Source organism: Limulus polyphemus, unplaced genomic scaffold (assembly GCF_000517525.1).
Source record: "Limulus polyphemus unplaced genomic scaffold, Limulus_polyphemus-2.1.2 Scaffold2139, whole genome shotgun sequence".
Classification (NCBI taxonomy): Eukaryota; Metazoa; Arthropoda; class Merostomata; order Xiphosura; family Limulidae; genus Limulus; species Limulus polyphemus.
In genome coordinates this window covers 175,212-195,669 of record NW_013667749.1, presented here as the reverse complement: position 1 = coordinate 195,669, position 20,458 = coordinate 175,212, and the positions used below count along the sequence as shown (strand labels likewise).

General features: G+C 37.4%; 1 protein-coding gene across 1 annotated transcript in view; it reads right to left on the bottom strand.

Annotated features, from left to right (window-relative positions):
- LOC106466064 (cyclin N-terminal domain-containing protein 1-like) overlaps nt 1–20,458 on the bottom strand; it is a 72,343-nt gene that overhangs the window by 9,593 nt on the left and 42,292 nt on the right. The window contains exons 4-5 of the mRNA XM_022394016.1: nt 9,942–10,110; nt 9,068–9,282 (exon numbers count right to left, since the gene is read on the bottom strand). Coding sequence (XP_022249724.1) covers nt 9,068–9,282; nt 9,942–10,110 — 384 coding nt within the window. The remainder of the gene's footprint in view (nt 1–9,067; nt 9,283–9,941; nt 10,111–20,458) is intronic.

Below are 20,458 nucleotides of genomic sequence, written 5' to 3'. Positions count from 1 at the left end.
TCCACTTAAGCTGATTCATTTATTTTAGCATTCAATTGACAAAACAAATTATTTTTCTCAACTCTTATCACAATAGTATCAGTGAATAATTCACTTTACTCCACAAGTTACAACAGTTGTATCCTGAACTTCAAATATCTGTCTCCTTTTTGTCAAAGTCCACACACATACAGGTTCAATTACTTTAAAACACCCTTTGACAAGACAAATTATTCTCCTTATCTCCATTAAACTGTGAAACTCACTTTAAATTATTGACCTTTATGGCTAATCACTCACATGCCAGCTAGCTTCACACTTTCTAACTTTTCTCTATTTCTACGTCAACAATATTAGTTGTGACTCTTTTAAGTAAACAAACTTGTAATATCTATCACCTTTAAAATTAGTAACTTTTAACTCTCTTGTTATAAAAAACTAAATAATCATGAAATATTAACTCACAAAATAAATTATATAATAATGCCTACACTAAACATTACCTCAACTTCTTGCTTGACCAGGTCTGTCATCACATACGGTATCTAGTAGGGTTTCACCTTGATTGGATCTATGGTCATAATCTCGATATTGTGTTGTGCAAGGTCTGTCTTGACTGGTCTATCTGTGTACTGGCATAGTAGATCTTGTACCTCTTTCTTCTGCTTGTCAGTCAGTTCTTCAGTAATGTTAAAGTCTCTGTACACCTCATCTCCACACAGGGGTCTTAGGTCTAGTAGGTCTTCATCTTCTATGACAAGGTCACTATCTTCTGATTCTACATCTGTAATAGCCACACCTGCAATGTCCATCTGTGACTCATTGGCTGCACCCGTTAGGTCTTCTTCCCTCTCAAAACTCCTCTTCAACAGATTGGCATGGTAGATCTTGGTATCCCCCTTCACTTTCACGTTAAAATCCATTCTGGTGACCACTTCCTGCACTTCACAAGGTCCTTTCTGCTGCAAGGTGAGTTTCTTGTTGTCTGTAGGTAGCAGAATCAAAACCTTCTGTCTGACCTTGAAACATTGATCCTTGGCCTTTTTATCACAAAAGGGCTTCTGACTGTCTTGAGCTGCATACAAGCTTTCTTGAGTGAGTTGACAGGTTTTCTCCAGTCCATATACTGATATGTGTTCCTCACTTCTGACTCTTCTCCTGTTCACAGTTCTTTAACATCTGCATTGGACCTCATATTGTTCTTCTATACAGTAACTCAAGGGGTCAAATCCTGTACTTGCTTTTGGGACATCTTTGTAAGCAAATAATACTACCTACAGGAACCTGTTCCAGTTATGTGGTTGATCCTGGCACATATTCTTCAGCACGTTCTTTAAGACTCCACTGACTCTCTCACAAAGTCCATTACATCTGGACTTCTTTTGGAAAGCCTACACTACAGAATGCTTCCACAAGGACTTCTTCTACTCTCTCCACCTCTGTCAGCATGTACTGGTTGCACTTGTCAGATACAGGTACTAGTGGTCCAACTAAGTCCACAGCTACTCTGCTGAATGACTCTTTGGCTACTTTTTCTATTGGTACTTTGCTTTGGCAGATATCACATGACCTCCAGAATCTGGTCACATATCCAATGACCCCCAGCCAATGTAAGTTATTGGTATTTCTATCTGCTGGCTTCTTCACTCCTAGTTGTCCTCCTACAACCAATTAGTGAGTCAAGTCCATCACTTGAGACCAGTCTTCTGTTGGTACAATGATCTGTTCAACTTCCCCTTGATAGATCTGGTACAGCACTCCCTTCTAGTCCTCTATTTTGCAAGACCCATTCTCCTTTGTCTCATGCTCCACTTTTTCCTGGACACTGTCCCAAAATTTCTACACCAAGTCATAGATGGGTGTTTTCATACATATGACCTCAAGGTTTCCCACATAGTATGGAGTGTCCACCTTTATTCTTGTTATAAAAAACTTTCTCACTGTCTCATCAATCAGCACATATAGGTATACCTTGACTGTCATCTGGTCATCAGATACAAGACTGGTTCTCACTGCTGCACCCATTGTCTCATAGGGCTTTCACTTTCTTGTTTCCAACATAGTGTTCACCTATTGGCATGTTGTGCTTTGTTGGCGCCTCTCGACATTTGTCACATGCTCTGATCACTACTGGCATTGTCGGCCCATTTGTAAACTAGACCTGACCATCAATCATGCACTTCTTTCTTGTGGTGAATCTGATAAATTGTTTTCATTCTGTTTCTTCTGACAGCAGTATCCATGGTGACAGTTACTCTTTTCTTCTTTCTTGCCAACACTATCTTTGTGGGTAGCTCAAGCTGCTTTATGTTGAGATCTCCGTTAGTTTTTGGTGACTGACTTGCTCTCACATGCAATGTGCCCATTTTATAGCAAGTATAGTACCTTTCTCCCTCTTGTCTTTTGACTTTGTCATTTTTGGTGGTATCCTGCTTCTGATAAGCAACTCCTGGTTTCGACTTTGATTATTCTTGGTCTTGCCATGGACTTCCATACACTGTTCTGTCAGCTTGATCATCTCATCCATCATCTCATCTTTAGAAACAGTGACATGTCAGTGGAGCAAGTGATCATGAACTGTTCACATATTACTAGATTTGCCAGTCCTTCAAAATTATCTTCACACTTGGCCATATCAGTCCACCTTGTGAAATATTACTATATATGTGCCAAAAACTGAAATATGGTTTCTCCAGTGTCAGGATTGACATCTTTGAACCTTTGGCAAAACCCTTCATTGGTAAGTTCATAGCATTTCAGCAAGACCACTTTTAACTTTTCATAGTCCATGGCATCTTCTGACATCATGCCCACATACGCTTGTAGGCCTTTTCCTGTGAGAAGAGGTGGAGACTGACTGTCCAGTCATCTTTGTCCCAGTTCTGACTTTGAATGAATCTTTCATACCTCAACAGGAAAGAATCCATGTCATCTTTCTGTTCATCAAATATGGATAGCTTAGGTCGGTTGACCCTGACCCCATTATCATTCTTGGATTCTGTTTTTGTGTTGGGTGAGCTTGGTGATCTCAGTTTTTGCTTGTATTCTACTTTCAGTCTCTCTTCTCTCTCCTTTTCTTCTTTCACAATTTGTGCTTATATTCTCTCTATTTTGAGTCTCCTTTTCTTTTTTCTCTTCCTCTCTTCTCTGTTGATGCTCTTTTCTCTCTCTTGTTTTTTTTTACAAATTCTCCTAGTCACTTGCCACTCTCTACTCACTTATCAAAGTCAGTCAACATGGTTATATAATGTGGTTGTGACCTGTTCAATATTTCTGTCACCACTACAGCTGTGTGTATATAGGCCTATTTGCTGCTGTTGTTTATGTTTACTTATACTGCCATTTACCACTTTAGATCCTGGCTGGCTCACCACCGACAGGTTTTATGTATGGGCTGGATTATTTACAGTAGGTGTCTGTGACTTGTTGGCTATGCATTTCAACAATAAACAAACAGCACACGGTCTACTTCTTTAAAATATTATATTAAAACAGGTCAAACATCTATAACAATGTTTGTTACACTGTTGGTTATCACAGCTGTATCCAGAGTTTTAAATGATTGTCTCTTTTTAATCAAAATCCATAAAATTTGGTCCAACTACTTTAGAACACAATTTGACAAAATGGATTATTCTTCCTGCTCAGTTATTAAAATACAGTCTGTGATAATTTCACTTTAAAATCACCACTGTTGGTTACCACAAATGTATCCAGAGCTTAAATAATTGTCTACATCAAAGTCTACAAATGCTGGTTGAATTACCTTAGAATACAAATGGTAAGACAAATTATTCTTCTCTACTCTATTATTACAATAATCTGTGATCATTTCACTTTAAAAATCACCACTACACGCTCTTTATGGCTAAACTGAAAATCACACAGTCTAGATCTATCTATATCAAATTACATTTTTGATGAGTATTTATACCCCAACAAAGGTCTAGAATGTTCCACATACTACTAGATATTATGATGCTATAATACTCAATTAAAACAATGAGAAAACTCAGAAGGCTATAGTAAAGTTACACAATAATATAACAATGACCAATTCATCATGAATCACAATAGTGGTTCATAATCCGGATCACAAGGAATTGCACAAAATGTTAATATAACGTTCAGGCAAAAAGCACCTTAAACAGTAAAAATTCAGTTCCAACAACACTTTAAAATTTTTAATATTCACTGCTAAGGCTGTACACATATAAAAGTGCACAAAAAAGCATGCATGTTGGACTTACAAGGAAAATAAAATCCACTCAAAATGGCCCATTTGTAATTCTCATTATTATTGTCATTTTTTGTCAGCCTACAACAAAAACAGCTCGATATGTTGCACCAATACCTTTTGTAGAATACTGAGAAGGTCATAGTGGTATGGTAAAGTCACTTTTTTTTTCTACATTTTACGTAAGCTAGTAAACATCATAATTCTAGTGTAAACGATGTTATCATTTCCCCTTGAAGTTAGCTTTCTTACAAATATCTAGTGTTCCTTTTAAGAGCTTAAGTACAGGGTGAAACAGGAATTACCTGCCAATAATAGATGAACATTAGATTACTGTAACATGTAGACACTCAATGCTTTGTACACTATACAGTCGGTGTCCTTAGGGAGCCAACTCTTATATTATGTATGAAGTGAAGGAGCAAAAAAATCAATACGCATAATATAAAATTTTATTACACACATTTGTAGAATAATTATTTTAAAAGACACAAAGGTTTATTTAAAGCAATGTTTTAGACATGTATATTTTATTTGAATGCTTCATTTTATGCGTGCTTAGTGGGAGTTGTGCTTTAGTCTAGGTATATATTTCCCATTGCTATGCATTTGTATAGAGAGAAGTTAGTTACACAGAAACTATAAATGCTCACTATATTCTCAAACAAATCTCCATGAATACCTCTAGCTGCAGCTTAACATTTTACATCTCGAACTAATGCAAACAAATCGTCAATAGCTACAGTAAATAATCATGAACTGTATCAGGTGGCTACTAGCTATGTTTATTATCATTACAATGTATAAAGTTAACTACCATATAAGTAATCCTTTGCCCAGAGTTGAGCATATAACAAAGCCAGCAAACAAGTAAAAAATTCAGAATTTAAAAACCTGCAAATAGGATTGTAAAAAAAAAGTAAGACTGGAGGTACTGTAGAAATTATTTATTCAAAATACAAATCCCTATTTTGACTCCACCAAATTTAATTATTTAATTCTAGGTAACGGCATATGGAGCCAAAATAGTGGTTTGTAGTTTGAGGAAATGGTGTCTACAGTATATCTAGCCTTGTTTCCTTACTTTTTTTTGATCCCTATTTGCTGGTTTTTAAATTCCCAATTTTTTTTTATTTATCTTGCATCTATTGAACTACACAATGTATGATTCAAAAACAGTTATGTAAACAAATTTGTAATAAACCACCATTTCTAAAAATAACAAAATTAACACTCATGCTATATAAACTATCTAAATCATAAAACTTGCATTAAGCTTAAATAGAAACAGTCATGTATATCTAACAAAACAGCTTCTCAACCTCAGAAACTCATTGTTAACAGAGATGTTGGTAGAATAGAAATACCTGGGTCACCACATACAATGTAGGTGTAAACCCAATTAGTAGATAAGCATTTAAAAGAAAATAACTCATCTGCTATTAATTCCATCTGACTTGAGGAATAACCATAGGCAGCAAACAGAAGAGCCAGCAGTGAAAAGGAAGTAGAATTGAATATATATATAATTGGATTCACCCACATGATGTCTTGTAAGATGTCCCCTAACAGATATCAATAATAAAAAGCAAAAGACATTGTGAAATGGCAAATTTGATGAGATGTGACTTGCAATTCACCTTTATGATGTACAGGTACATCACAACAGACAAGATCGATCAGTTGCACAGTCCATTTTGTTAGTGTGGATGGAGCATTTGTGCAATGCATAGTAACAAATGGCCTTGACAAGATATAGAAAACATTCTTTAGAAGAAGAATATGGGTCAGTCACGATACAGAACACAAATGTGAAGAACAGTGGGTACCTCTTATTGCAGCCCAAGTTGTTGGTATGAAACCTCATCAGGATACAGATATAGAAAAAAAGTGTATAAAAAGCATCAATAATATAAATGTCACATCTTCTACCTGATGTGAGTAAGAGAAAAGTGAAAGATGGTAGAGTGAACGAGTTACTAAAGATTCAAAAGGAAGAGAAGTGAGACATTTTAATACATAAACTAAATCTCACAGAGAACAATATCTATGGATGAGGTAAGCCAAAGGCTCAAAAAAGCTTGTGAAATAGCAGAAATGGAAAAATAAAAAAGTCTTTGTGGCATGTAAAGGTAGCAGAGAGGGGAGCTCTATAGCCTGCAATAGAAAAAACAGACAGAAACTAAATGAAAATTAAGACAATCTTTTAAGGAGATGAAGAAAGATCAGAAATAGAACTTCTAAGGCAGGAATTTCAAAACAGAACACAACAAGAATGGTATATAGCCAAGGATGAACATCTGCAAGAATGTGACAAAATTTGAGCTACTTGAGAAACTAATCCAGCTTATGGAAGATGGATATTCAAAGATGGCATATAAGGTGTTTCAAAAGAGATAGCAAGATAAGATCTCCTACAGATAAACAAAATATTAGTGGAAACCACAGGTCAGCTGGCCAATGTGGAGCCACAGGGAGAACTTGATAATTCAAGGAACAAATTTTAGTCATTACCCAAGGAAGAAGATGAAGAGGAGGATAGGCATAGAGAAAAATATTTTCCCAAAATAAGACTAAAGCATCCACTGCTATAGAAGTAAGGTCTGAAACTGGGGAACAGTAAAGGAGAAAATGGCTGTCTTTCATTGTATTGATCAGAGGACAATCAAGCCACTGACACAACCAAGGAAAAGATGAAGGTGAAGTGTCAACCCTGTAGGAAGAAGCTGACAATCTATGGAAAGAGAATGTTCATAACACCTAGCACATGACAGGCCCAGAGATGTATATGATATGAATAAAGCCAAAGAAGTAGACGTATAGTAGTGGAATGAAGAGTGTGGAATACAGTTCCTCCCTAATTGTCAATATATGTCACCCAAGTAGAACTCTTGATAAGAACACTGAACTGTCCAATGTTCCAAAAGACTTGTGTAAGAAACTGATTACTGATAAGGTCAGGAACACAGCTGAAAAACGATGTTCTACTAGTACAGCACTTGTGCACTTGAAAGAGAAAGAGAGAGAAGCCATCTGTGAAATGGTACAGATCAGATGAGGTGGAAGAAAGGAGGAACCTATATAGCAGTAAACTTCTGAATGAGACACACATGAAGATAATAAAGAATAAAAGAAGAATGTAAATTCTGTGAGGTATGATTTTGATGATAAGATACGAATTAGAGGCAAGAACTCATTGTAAGTGTCTCATCTGAGCACAATTCAAAGGAATTCCCACATAAAGAAAAACCATCCCCCCTAAAGCAGAGAAAACATCATTGAAAGATGGAAAAGAGGAGAGATGTAGTCACAACTGAGACTCCAGGGACTGCAATTTTAAAAAAGATGAATGAAGAGTTCCTTAGAAAGTGTACATCCGAAGTAGGTATTGTTTGAGACTTGAAATTATGGACAACTCATCCTATAGAAGAAACTGATAAGCTAGTTAGACAACAGTGAGTTGATAACTGAAGTGATGGTTGAGTGAGAATAGGTCAATCATCTGTTAATGATGAAAATTTATATTGAGTGTGTATAAACCCAGCAAATACTTTAACTACATGTGTAAAGACATAAGGAGCTGAAACCAGACCAAAATGAAGGGCCATAATTTGATGAACCACTACCACATGGCAAAAGAAAAGAACATGTTTAGAATGGTAAATCAGAATGTTTTCATAAAATACATGATGAAGGAATTTCCATAAAATCTCCATGTTTCCCATCTTGAAATGAAAAATGTATAGATAACAGCTGAGATGAGAAAGATCTATTACTGGTCTTTAAGTTCTTGTTTTTTTTTTATGGTACAGTGAAGATACAAGAGTAAATGCATGGAGAAGTATAGTGTACTCCTAGATTTGACAGCACTTTTCTGTGAAAGGTTCTAAAATTCCTGACCCAAAGTTTTCACACAAATTGAATTATATAGAAGAGGAAAGGAAACTATATAAGCAAAAAGTGGATGAAATTGGGTAAAACAAACTAAACTGAAGAAAATATGAAGAAACTCAAGGGTTCCAAAGTCAAGGGTTCCACAGATAAATTATCCTATCTACACTCCCAAAAGCCAGAGAGGAGAAGCCACTCTGAAAGAAAATAACTGTATGAGGCAAAAAGGTCCACTATGCTTACTTCTATGGTTTACAACTCAATAGGAGCAAAAGTATTGAGAAGAAGAAGCAGGTAATACAGGAAGGAAGATGGCTATTACTAACTGGATGTCTAAAAGTAGGATGATGATCATAAGTAAAACATGTAGCCAAAGCTTTAAACAGCTCCTTCTGCCAAAATGTTCCTGATTGAGATATCAATTCAGGAGATATACTGAGAAAAACAAAAGGGCAAAAGAAATAAACCTTTTGGAGGTCATCAAATTTTGAGAGATAGGGGAATCAAAAGTACAAGCTAGTCACGTGTAACCCAAATCAAGTCGGTACGAGTTGTAGAAAGAAAACATGTAAAGCAGTCACTTGCTTCTGAGAAAAACAATCAGGAGAATGAAAATAGCTAACAGCTAGTAAATGTGCTGATGAAGAAAGTCTTAAAATCAACATAATTACTGAGCATTGAAGAGAAGACAGGGTGGAAGGTTAAAAAGAAACACAATCTGAGGCTTAAAGTTTGTGACATGAAATGAACAGATAAATAAGATGCTGCTTAAAAGCAAAATATAGATAAATGTGAGACAATTGTAATTTTTGGAAACTGCACTAATTTTTAAGAGCATCAGCCATAACCTGAACATTGGTAAAAGGAGGAAGAAATAAAGATTCCAAAATAGAATATTGTAACAAAATATTAAAACTTCAGGTGTAAAATAAATCAGTTGAAGATTTAATATGTACATACCTAGGAAGTAAGAGAATTAAGTCCAGCAGAGCTTTATCAAGCCTGGGGATGGACAGCAAAACTTGCTTCTCAGGCAAAGGTGAAAAAGTTTGTGCAAAACAACTGGCTTGTTCATATAAGGAGGAGAAGAATAGATATATCACATTGGCTTCCATAAGACTCTGGTACTCATTAGGAACATTCACAGAAGACTTGATATTAATGGCCTGAATACACTAGAATATAAGAACCAACAATGTAACTAAGGGAACTCTCTACACAATAGTGGATGGCTGCAGGAATAAAGCTTCTAAAGAAGCAGAAGCAGTACAAAGTGAAAAAAAAAGATAATATGATTTGAACATCACAACTGTCAACATGAAAATCTGAATGTTGGCAGGAAATTAGTGCTTAAGTAAACTCAGCTGACATATTCACAATAAGCCAAGTGGTAGATAGAAGAGTGGAGAATAATGGGTAAATGGTGCATGCTCTGCATTGCATGGAGTACATTTAGAACTTTGAGTTGCCATTAAAGGAAATCCAATAAGGAAAGGTCACAGTATTTCATAAGTGGTATAAAACATGAAAAAAATCTTTTTAAAATTGGCAGTTGAATTCTAACAATTGATTTAAAGAGGCTTATGAGTACCAAATGAATAAATTTAAGAATATGTACATCAAATCTAACACTTTCAGCTAAATTAACATAAAGTAGTGTATATACTGAACTAATTTAGTTTTACAAGTTTCCATAATACAATTTTCAACACTTGCTGTTAGCTTTTTTACTTAATAATCATACTTATTGATGTAAAACATTCAATCAGAAAATCTTAAGGAAAAGTAAAAACAGATCATTTCATAATTATTCTGACAGTATTTAATAACTTACCCTACAATGGGAATGTTGTTTGCTAGCTAGTTGCACACAGGAAACAACACGAAGCATCATTTGCTTTTGAATCCTGTCTTCAACAACTTGCCAAATTACTGGCTTACTTGTTGACTTTTTATTTTTTTCTACTTGCATGTACAAGTCCTGAACATGATGTATCAGAAATCTAAAGTTAAAATTTAAGAAATAAAGTAAGCAATACCATTACAAAAACTAAATAAATTTATTTGCTAAGCTAATAAGTATTTCTAAATGTACAAATTCTGAAAATATTCATATTCTAAAAGGCAACTACCAACTACATAGCATGCATATTGGCTGAGAGATCATTAGGTGCAAATGATTCCCCTTTTGAGCTTAACATGAACCTATTGTGGTACATAAGAATTATCATGCATTTTCTACATTCTTATTTTTATAAAATATTTTTAGAATTAATCGGTTATTCTATATATGCAGTTTCCATATAATATATTACATTACATCTGAAATAGGTAACGTTACATTTTGGAGAGAAAAATAGATTGACATCCAGCAAAAGAGGTGTCCAGCATCCTAAGTTAGTACATATACTGTGTTTGTGTTAGTGATTTAATAAAGATTACTGGTTATTGTGTTAATTGTTTCCACTCTCTTCATTTTGTTTTCATGAACTCGGTTAATGAAAGAGAAAATCACAACTACTCTGTAATAGATATCTTATTGAATCTCATGTAATTCAATGAACCTATTGCTCCAAGGAAAATCAGTTTGACCTGAATATCTACATAGAGTATCTTCTTCAGCTTTTCCCTTTAGCAGGGGTCACCATCCTTCCCACTTATTGCCCTCCTCCAATCATCTTTATTCATTGCCAGATCTTCTGCAGCTCCTTTCGCATTCATGTCTTCATTAATCCCATCTTCGAAATGCTTTACTGGCATTCTCTGTCTTCTTTTGCCAACTACTAACAGCTAAAATGCCTTCCTTATTGCTTGTTCATCTTCTTTTCTCTTCATGTGACAAAGTACCTAAGTCTCCCCTTCTTTACCTTTTCCTTTATTCCACAGACACTTGATATTTCCTTACTCATTCTCTAATCTTTCTGTGACATTCTCATTTCTGTTCTTATCAACAAGCTGCCACCTTGCTTTTTCATGTCCACATCTTAGCTCCACAGAGAAGCACTGGTCTAATCATGGTCTTATACACTTTGGTTTTCAGTGCCCTTGGTAACCTTTTGTCACAGATGACTGTGGCTACTTCCTTCCATTTCCTCCAATCCACCTGGATTCTACCTCTCACAGCTTTCTCACTTCCTCCTTCACTTTGGATTGAGCTCCCCAAGTACCTAAGGTTTTTTTACCTAATACAATGGCTTCCTGTTTACATCCTTCTTCTTCCTACCTCTTCCACTCACCATGACTTCCATTTTTCTGGCATTCACTTTCATGCCTCTTCTTTCCAAATTCTTCTGCCACATTTTAACTTGCATTTGTAACTCCTGCTCACTTTCAGCTATTAAGACAAGATCATCAGCGATTAATAGTTCCCACATGGTTCCCATATAGCACACCTTACTCAAGATGATGATGACAATGATGAACAGCAGGGGGCTAATGGCTAATCTTTGGTGCAGCCCAATGTTTACTTCAAACTTGTTTACTTCTCCATATACAGTTTTTACAATTGTTGTCACTCCATAAGTGGCTCTCACTAGTCTGATCAGCTATTCAGGCACTCCTCTCTTTCAGGGGCAACAATATACTAATTCTCATGGCATCTTGTAATCTGTAAATGTTCAACTGTAAATGTTCTCTGCCTCTTGAATTAGGCATTTCAGGGGCAACAGTATACTAATTCTCATGGCATCTTGTCATATGCTTTCTCCAAATCTACAAAAGCATGGTATAACTTCTTGTTTCCTGCAACTGTTGAACAATGAAGATTGCATCTATTTTTCCTCTCCCAGGCCAAAACACAAACTGTATTTCATTAATGTCTATTACTTCCCTGTTTCTCCTTTCCAGTACTTTTTCTTTCACTCTCAGCAGATTCTCCTTTATAGTTTTCACACTCAAGACCTTCTCCTTTCTGCTTGTAGATGAGTATCAATAGTCTCTCTCTCCATTCTGCAGGTATCCACTCTTCCATTTAGATGTTCTTCAACAGGGACCATATATAATCAACTCCATCATCCCCTAATGCTTAGACCATCTCAATGACAATCTTTGATGGACCTCCCATCTTGTCTATCTTCATTTTTCTGATTGTGTCTTTGACCTCTGCTCTACTGACATCCAGTACTGGGACTTTAATTGGTGGTAACTCCTTTAACTCTTCTGCTTCATTTTTGGTGTTAAGTAGTTCCTCATAATACTGCTTCCATCTCTGTATTACTGTCTTTTCATTCATCAAGAGCATCCCTTCTTTGTACTTAATTACTTTGATCACTGCAATGTCTCTTTGCCAGTTCCCTTTGCTTGGTTATTCTGTATAGGCTTCTTCTCTTCTTCTGGTGCCTCTGTGTTCTTATACCAATTTTGAATTGCCTCGTTCTTTGCCACTACTACTGCTCTCTGTCTCAATTTTTTTACTATCTTGTACACTATTCTTGAACAGAGGTCCTTCTTTATCTGCTATTCTTTGAAGGTTTTTTTATTTTACATGATGGTTTGCTGTACTTCTTTGTTCCACCATCACGCTTCCTTCTATTTGGTTCCTCGCCCTTATATTTTACTGTAAATGTTCTCTGCCTCTTGAATTAGGCATTTCTTCAGTACTTTTCAATAACAGCAATCTTTTGTATCTCTTTCATTTTTCATTTTACTGCCTGTGTATTTCTTTTGTTTTGTCCTTCTAGTTTCCACATATTAATCTTCTCAATTCCTTTCTTCTTGTTCCTCTTATTCTTCATCTCCATTATCAAAATTCTATGCTGGTGTGCCACTGCATCTCCTGGTATCACTACATCAAACACCTTTTTTCTGTCCCACCTTTGAACTAAGATGTAGTCAAGCTGCATCTTATTCTGGTCGCTCTTGTATGTTATAGGGTGCTTCTCAATCTCGTTCAGCCATGGGGGCATTATGATATGATGGTCAATCCCATTATTCGTTGGTAAAAGAGTAGCCTAAGAGTTGGTGGTATTGATTAACTGCCCTCCCTCTAGTGTATTGCTGCTAAATTACGATTGGCTAACTTAGATATCCCTCGAGGAGCTTTAGCAAATTTCATAACAAACCAAACCAGCCCTCTCTCTTTTCGAACCTGATGTTTACCAGGAACAAATCTACACCCATGAGTTGATCCAGTGTTCTCTCTACTTCGACCACTTTCATCTTGAATCTGTTAAAACAATTCCAACTTCATTCCTTCCTTTTGACCCTCTTGAATAGAACAGCTTGTAGTCTGCACCTATATTTTTCATACTCTGTCCTTTCAATTCGGTCTCTAGAACAAATACAAGTTTTACTCTTATTCTTTCTTATGGCATCTGCTAGTTTTATGCCTCTTACAGTCATTTTACTTACATTTCATTTTATTATCCTTACTTTCCTAGCTTTCTTCCTTAACCACCTTTGCTGGTCTAGTGGTACCCCTTGGAAAATTTTCACACCACCTGTGGGATGGCAGTATGTGTGCTGCAGGAAGATGTCTTATCTCTATTAGCATACTACACGATTCTTCTCCATATTTATTTTGCAAAGTTTTATGCCCAGGTTGCAAGCTCCAATGGCATCTACCCTCCTTTCTGAATTAGAATGAGAAAATTTTGAGGCCATGACCACAAGATATATTATTCCTGCAGAATTTTCTATTTTCTGCTGACATTTGTATTTCCATTTACTAATAGTGTTGTGTTATTAAATTTTAAAAAAGCTCCATTGTTACAGAAGTGGCATTTTTCACAACCCAGAGGACCAATGATATAGATAAAGAGTCAGTCACTGAAGGAAGATAGATATTTAAGATAACTGTTGAGTCTAAAAGTTCTCTCATGGACATTGGAATTTTGCCAATGCTGTAAAGGCTCATTGCAACCAATGACTAAGAAAGAACCATGGATTTCTGGTGTACCAGAATGGCTGTTCATACTCTTCTCCCTGTTGATCAACCTCAGTGCAAGAGAACCATTGACAATAGGGGATTGTTGCTGTGATGTGCCTTCTGTCAAGTCTGAGACCAAACTCAGCAGTCTGTATATGACTCCAAGACTTTTGCCAACCATAGATCTGATCAAAGCAATTGTAGAACAGTCAAGGGAGATGGAAGTTGCTATTGGTTGATAACATCTGCCAACACAAGCTATCTCACTACCAAATGAGATGTCTGGCATTGAATGATGAACCATGAGGATGAGGTAGTGATGAAATCTGAAAAGTCTACTGCAGGGATCACCATGAATCACAGAGGAGCCTGGGGTCACACAGAGGTGATGGACAAGCTACCAATTGCACTCATTGTCATCCTGGGCAAGGTACACAAGAGTCAAATATTCTGTGCATACCTAGAATGCTGTACGCATGATGTTGAGGGCATCTCAATTAGTTAATGGCTGAAAGGATGTGAAGGAAACGTTCTGGCCACAATCAGTCCCTGTGAGTGAGGTAAACAGTTTATGCTCCCAACATGAAAGGTTGCAGAGAAGGAAGATTTGGACCATTTCCTAAACCATTTTAGGCAGGTAACTGATTGAAATTGTTAGTATCTTGAGTAGACTGTACAATGCCTGATTTTTTGTAAAGCTGGTTTGGTTCTAGACTCCATCAGGCACCTTGGGACTGTGAAACAGCCATTGTGTATGTATGTTCACCAAAAGGTTCAACCTAGTGGAATATTTAGCAATCTGTTAAGCCAATTTCAAGGCTCAGAAGCATGGCACCACAGAGAGCTTAGTCATTTACATGGATAATCTGTGTCATTTTCATGTCAAGGCTTACTCTGGAATGGTTTTGATAGATTAGGAAGATATTCTTATTAAGAAGCTCATGGAGGTGATGCAATGAAGCACCACCTGGATGTTAGAGATTTTCTCTCCTTTATTGAGGCACTTTCTATAGCAATGTGAAACATAGTGGTAACTAAACTTTGAACAGGTTGTAAGAGAGAGAAAGCTTGCAGTGGTTGTAACTCAGACCATTCAATCCTGACACCCATGTCATACCAAGCTCAAGCCCAGCTGAGAGCTAACCAGCCTCCCACACATTCTGGTGCAGCCTATTCTGATTATGCCTCCACCTGGATACCATTCTGGAGGAGAATAACAAAGCATTTGCTTTCCTGTGGAGCATTAGATCACTCTTAACTAACCTGCTCATACCTTGCCAAGCAGCAAAGTAGAAAAGACTAACAATTTCAACTGACAGCTCAGCAGGAGCAGGAGAGACAACATGTGGTGAACAATGCTGATATAGCTCCAGGAATTAATGGAGTTCAAGTCGAGCCTGCCCAACAACTTGGGAGGAGTGGAATGGATAGGTTGTACCAAATATTTGGTTATCAGCCCAGCTCTATCAGGGCTTGGTGGATCTGCATACAAACATCCTTGTCACAGTACAAGGGTGAAAGATTGATTCTGGTTAATAAAGGATTGAATAGAACACTGTAAGATCTGAGACCAAACTGGGCAGTTTCTGTATGATTCTAAAACCTTCAGCAGTCAAAAGTAACCCAACCTCAGCTCTGGTCATTCACCTGATTTAGATGAGTCTAAGCACTCTAAGGAGAAAAACCTCATGACCTTCAAGATATTTCCCTGTACACCTGAAGAGTATGACTTCTCCATTTGAAGTGTGAGTTATGCTTCCTTTGAGTTTTAATTGACATATAATGTAGTTACAGCACAAATATTAATCCTGGCTTACAAGAATTTTAGCTGAAAGGTTTTAGTGTCTTAGATTAGGTGAATTCTGCCGGCATTTTTTTTATGATGCTTGAAAAGAAAAAATGTATTGCATTTGACAGCTTCTAGATAGCAGCACATTATTGTAACATGGTTAGCGAGGTATTCTGCTGTGATGTAATTAAGCAAAAGTTAGCCTGTAATGCATCAGATGCCTTTCAATCAATGGTAAAGTTTGATGTGGAAGACTTCTGTGTAGACATGTTCTATTGGTTTGACAAGTCTACAAAGAGAATGTCAACAATATTTGATTTTTGTGCTTTCTGTGATGTTGTGTATAGGGATGTTGTAAAGCATGGCAACCTAAGATGGCCAAAGTTTGGAGAGAGCAGTCACCAGGAACATTGATCTCTCTGAAGGAAGTAAGAGCTATTTCAAGTCATGTCAGGAAAGAAAGCCAAGATTAAAAGGACTGAGGACCCACTTTGAATATCCCTTGACATATGTTTATTTGCTATTTTACAGTTCAGTCCTGCCAGTATTCACCTACTTTAATAAATTTCTTCAAATAGAAGGTTCCTGTACATATGCTATTTATCCAGAAATGGTTTCATTCATGATAAAGCTATATAGCAAATTTGTGACAACAGAAGCAATAAGAATAGTGACTGACTTTTGTAACAAATGTTGACTTTCCAGTGGACACAAACCAATTGCCAGATAAACAGATTAGAAGAACCATTCGAATATAACTTTCAGAACTTTGGGAAGAGGGCAACATCTCACCAGAGCAGAGGAAACCTTTTTCAAAGGTTTTAGATATTTTTACACAACTGCAACCTCAGAACCATCAAGAAACTCATTGGGTAGATGACCATGACATATTCAAACATGCTAGGTTTGTTAGTTTTGTTGAGAGGAGTTCCTCAACACTTTTCTGTGTGAAAATATATTTTTATCTCCTGCCCTTGCAGTCCATATATAAAGTAAATCAGTTATAAGAACAGTTCACAAAATATCAACTATTAAATGAGAATGATATTCCTCAGGATGTGTGAAATGATGCTGCAGATGTTGAAGATAGGAATGCATCATATTGAATGAACAGAATTAGGGGACATCTAGCAACTTGCATGTTTGCAAGTGGCAAAGCTAGATTTGCAGAACTCGCTCAGGTTGCATAACTGTTGTTGGTAATTCCCTACTCCAATTAGTGGTTTTGCTTTCTTGATCACTTACGTAAAGTACAGTAGTTGTGTAGCTTTTTAGTAGGGATTAGTACGTTGAACTGTTTTATTTCTTTATTAATTCATTCACAGAATTCTGAAAGTGTGATTATGGGAAACCATCACAATGGAAAAATAATTTCTTGGAAACATTTGTAGATCAAGTACATTCTCTGATGATGTTATATTTTTAAACTTGACATACTTGAATTCATTTTCAATTTTTTGTGACCTTCATATGTTGAATGAACCTGTAACTGTACAGGTGTAATGTGAATGTTAACATTTTCCTACACTGAAAATGTATTCCCAATACATACTCACCTCTCACCACTGGTCTTCATACTCCCACCTACCCTCATATGTATTCATGCAAATGATCATGCAGCAACCCTCCACCAATAGGAGTGCAGCACATAATAACTTTGAGATTGGGCAGTACATACAAAACCTACACCAGAAATGTTGAGGTTGGGTGGGAAATGTGAGAGGGGTAAGTATCTGTTGGAAATACATTTTCAATGTAAGAAAATGTTAACATTCACATTACACCTGTACATTTACAGGTTCATTCAACATATGAAGGTCACAAAAAATTCAAAATGAATTCAAATATGTCAAGTTTAAAAAATATAATATTCTCAGAGAATGTACTTGATCTACAAATGTTTCCAATTTTCGATAGAATATTTTACCTCCTCACACAACTACCAAGAATCCAACATGGAGTTGGTGAGGGGTCTTGTTAGAAGATGATCCCCCTTTGGAGAGGAAGACCATGGGGTGAGCAAAGAAATAGAAAGCAACATCCCTGTGAGAGACCACATGACTTCTGAGCCAGGAATACTCTTTGCATGTAAAAATTGTATCACAATAATAGCAGTAACAATGGAGAAACCTCCCCAGATTAATCATGTGTGCGCATAAAACCCGACCATCATCATATTTACCACGAACCAACATCTATGGGAAAGTAGGAAAGTTGACAGAAAAGCAGGGGTGCATCTCCAGTCCATCACCAGGCAGCATTGGGAATGTATCATCAGCCCATGGGAGGAGGAGAGTACTTGGCCACACACACGTGAGGACTTATGTGGCTGGTCCAGCTCCAACCATCACAATATCCACTTGGAACCGACATCCAGGTGATGGTTAGAAAGAGGGTGCCTCAGCTGGAAGGGCAAATTGCATGTTGGCAGAATGCATCATCCAACACCTGATGGCATCTGGAATTGTAGATCTACAGTAGAATGAGCATCAAAACCACCTACACTGGCAAAACACCACTGCCCTACTCTCAACTGAGTGGGATTGAGCACAATCAGGAGGAAGCCATACTCCACTAGAAGAAGGGAAAAAACAACACATTGGAGAGTTCGGAGGAACATTGCACCAGAAACTGTGCAATGGATGACTGTTATACCTTATTTTAAAAAGCAGGACAATCCCGTGACCTACGGTACACAGATCATCTGGGATGGGCAGTAACCCCTCTCTGCTTTACTCATGTTAGTCCATGAGTGTAAGGTCTGAGATGAAAATCTTTTAGAGGCAAGATACATGAGGCATACCTACACACTCTCTTGTGGAACACTTCATCTCAATGATGGGTGTATATGACACACAGATCTTACAATGAAGATTTAAGAATAAGTATACCTGGTCAGGGAACACTCGTCACTAAGTGGGATCCTGAGATGTGAAAAGGACCCCTGCAATGAAAAGGTAAAAAAATGGAGCCCTTACTCACATGTAGAGAAATTATGGAGTGCAAAATGGTGACAGAGAATGATGAAAACCAAAAGAACAGGAAATGACAAGATGGTGAAGGTAATGAGCAGTGAGTGTATGGGGAATGGTCCACATAACAGCAGCCAGGGAAATGAGAATGTGGCAGATATGATGTGAAGAGAAAAAGAAAAGATGACAAACATCAAGTGAAAGGGAAAAATAAGCCAGGGGAAGAAGCTGGAGAATCCAACCTATAAGGGTAGTAGGAGAAATGTCAACAGGATGTGGAATAATACCAAGGAATAAACAAATTGGAATAGGAACACCGAAGGAATCATTGCCCACCACATAACAGCAGAGAGACCTAACGAGGCAGAGGAGATGATCAGGGTTGGATGGTCATAAAGGAAGGAATGGTTGTAAAAGTAGATGTACCCTTCTGAGCAGACAAAGTCTTGGGCAGGCAAGAATGGTTGGGAAAAAGGACAATATAGGAAGAGTAAATAAGGTGCAGTGAACATGTCTTATGGACTATGTCTGCATGCTAACAGGAAGAGGAAAAAGTCTTGAAGGAAAAGTAGTAGAAGAAACAGGTGGACAACAGCTCGAATGGAGGAAGGGTAAGAGTATAGAGTGCTATATTAAGGTTTCAATCCAGGAGAGAGACAGGGCAAAGGAGATGGGTTAGGCAGAGATAAAGAAACAAAAGGGAAAGTACTAGTGAATTGAAAACATGGGCATACCATTAAAAACAAGGCAGTGGGATAGCCCGAGACTAAGGAGACCAAGAGGCTTCTGCCCAAAAGTCAGTTAAGAAATGGTAAAACAAGGATGAGATTTGCTGCAAAAAATGCTGGCCCACCAGCCAAGGACCAGACAAAAGCCACACATAAAGACAATGTTTGGGAATGGAAGTGTGAAGTACGTCAGACTAAGGCTAACTTAAAAGGGTGGGGAGAGTGAGTGGAAGAAGAGGTGACACCACTACAGGGAGAGGCCTTTCAAATCCTGACTAAGAGCACCTACCACCCCAACCAAAGGATGTGTAACTGAAAGTCAAAACTGTGGGAGCATGGAATTGAGACGTGCGGCAAGGGCATCAAGATCCAGAACCCCACTAGGAACAGAGCCACTAAAACACCACTGGGTCCAGCAACCATTCCATAGGGAGAATTTTGTCAGAAGAAGATAAGAAATCTGTGATTAAAAACAGGGAACCTGGAAAATAACAAGTCATTGAAAGAATGTGATGGCCGTTAGTCCAATAGAGGAAGTCCAGTTTCGGAAAACAGAGACACCTTGACCACGAGCACCATTGGCAAAAGATGTACCAGACCACAGTCAAGCTGATGGAATTCCATCACCAACAGGCCCTGAAGAACTTCCAGAGAAGCCCACATCACCAAAAGAAATAGGACCTCTAGTACAGTTGGAAAAGAAGAAGAGGATAGGTTGAGAACTAGTAGTTCCATAACCTACAAACAAAGGTGAGAAGGCTGTGCCCAACTGATGAGGAAATTGAACAATACTCCACAAAAAATGATGTATTGCATGGGGGTAAAAAAAGACTTCTCCACCCCAACCAATGAGTCAACCCGTGCAGCTTCTCATAGGAGAAACTGAGTATGAAGGACAGTGGTGGCCTGCAAGACAGTTAGAAGTAGCCATTCATCTATACACCTGGAAAAAAGTTAAGCACCCCCGTGTTTTTTTTCAAGTGATTCAGATTCGAC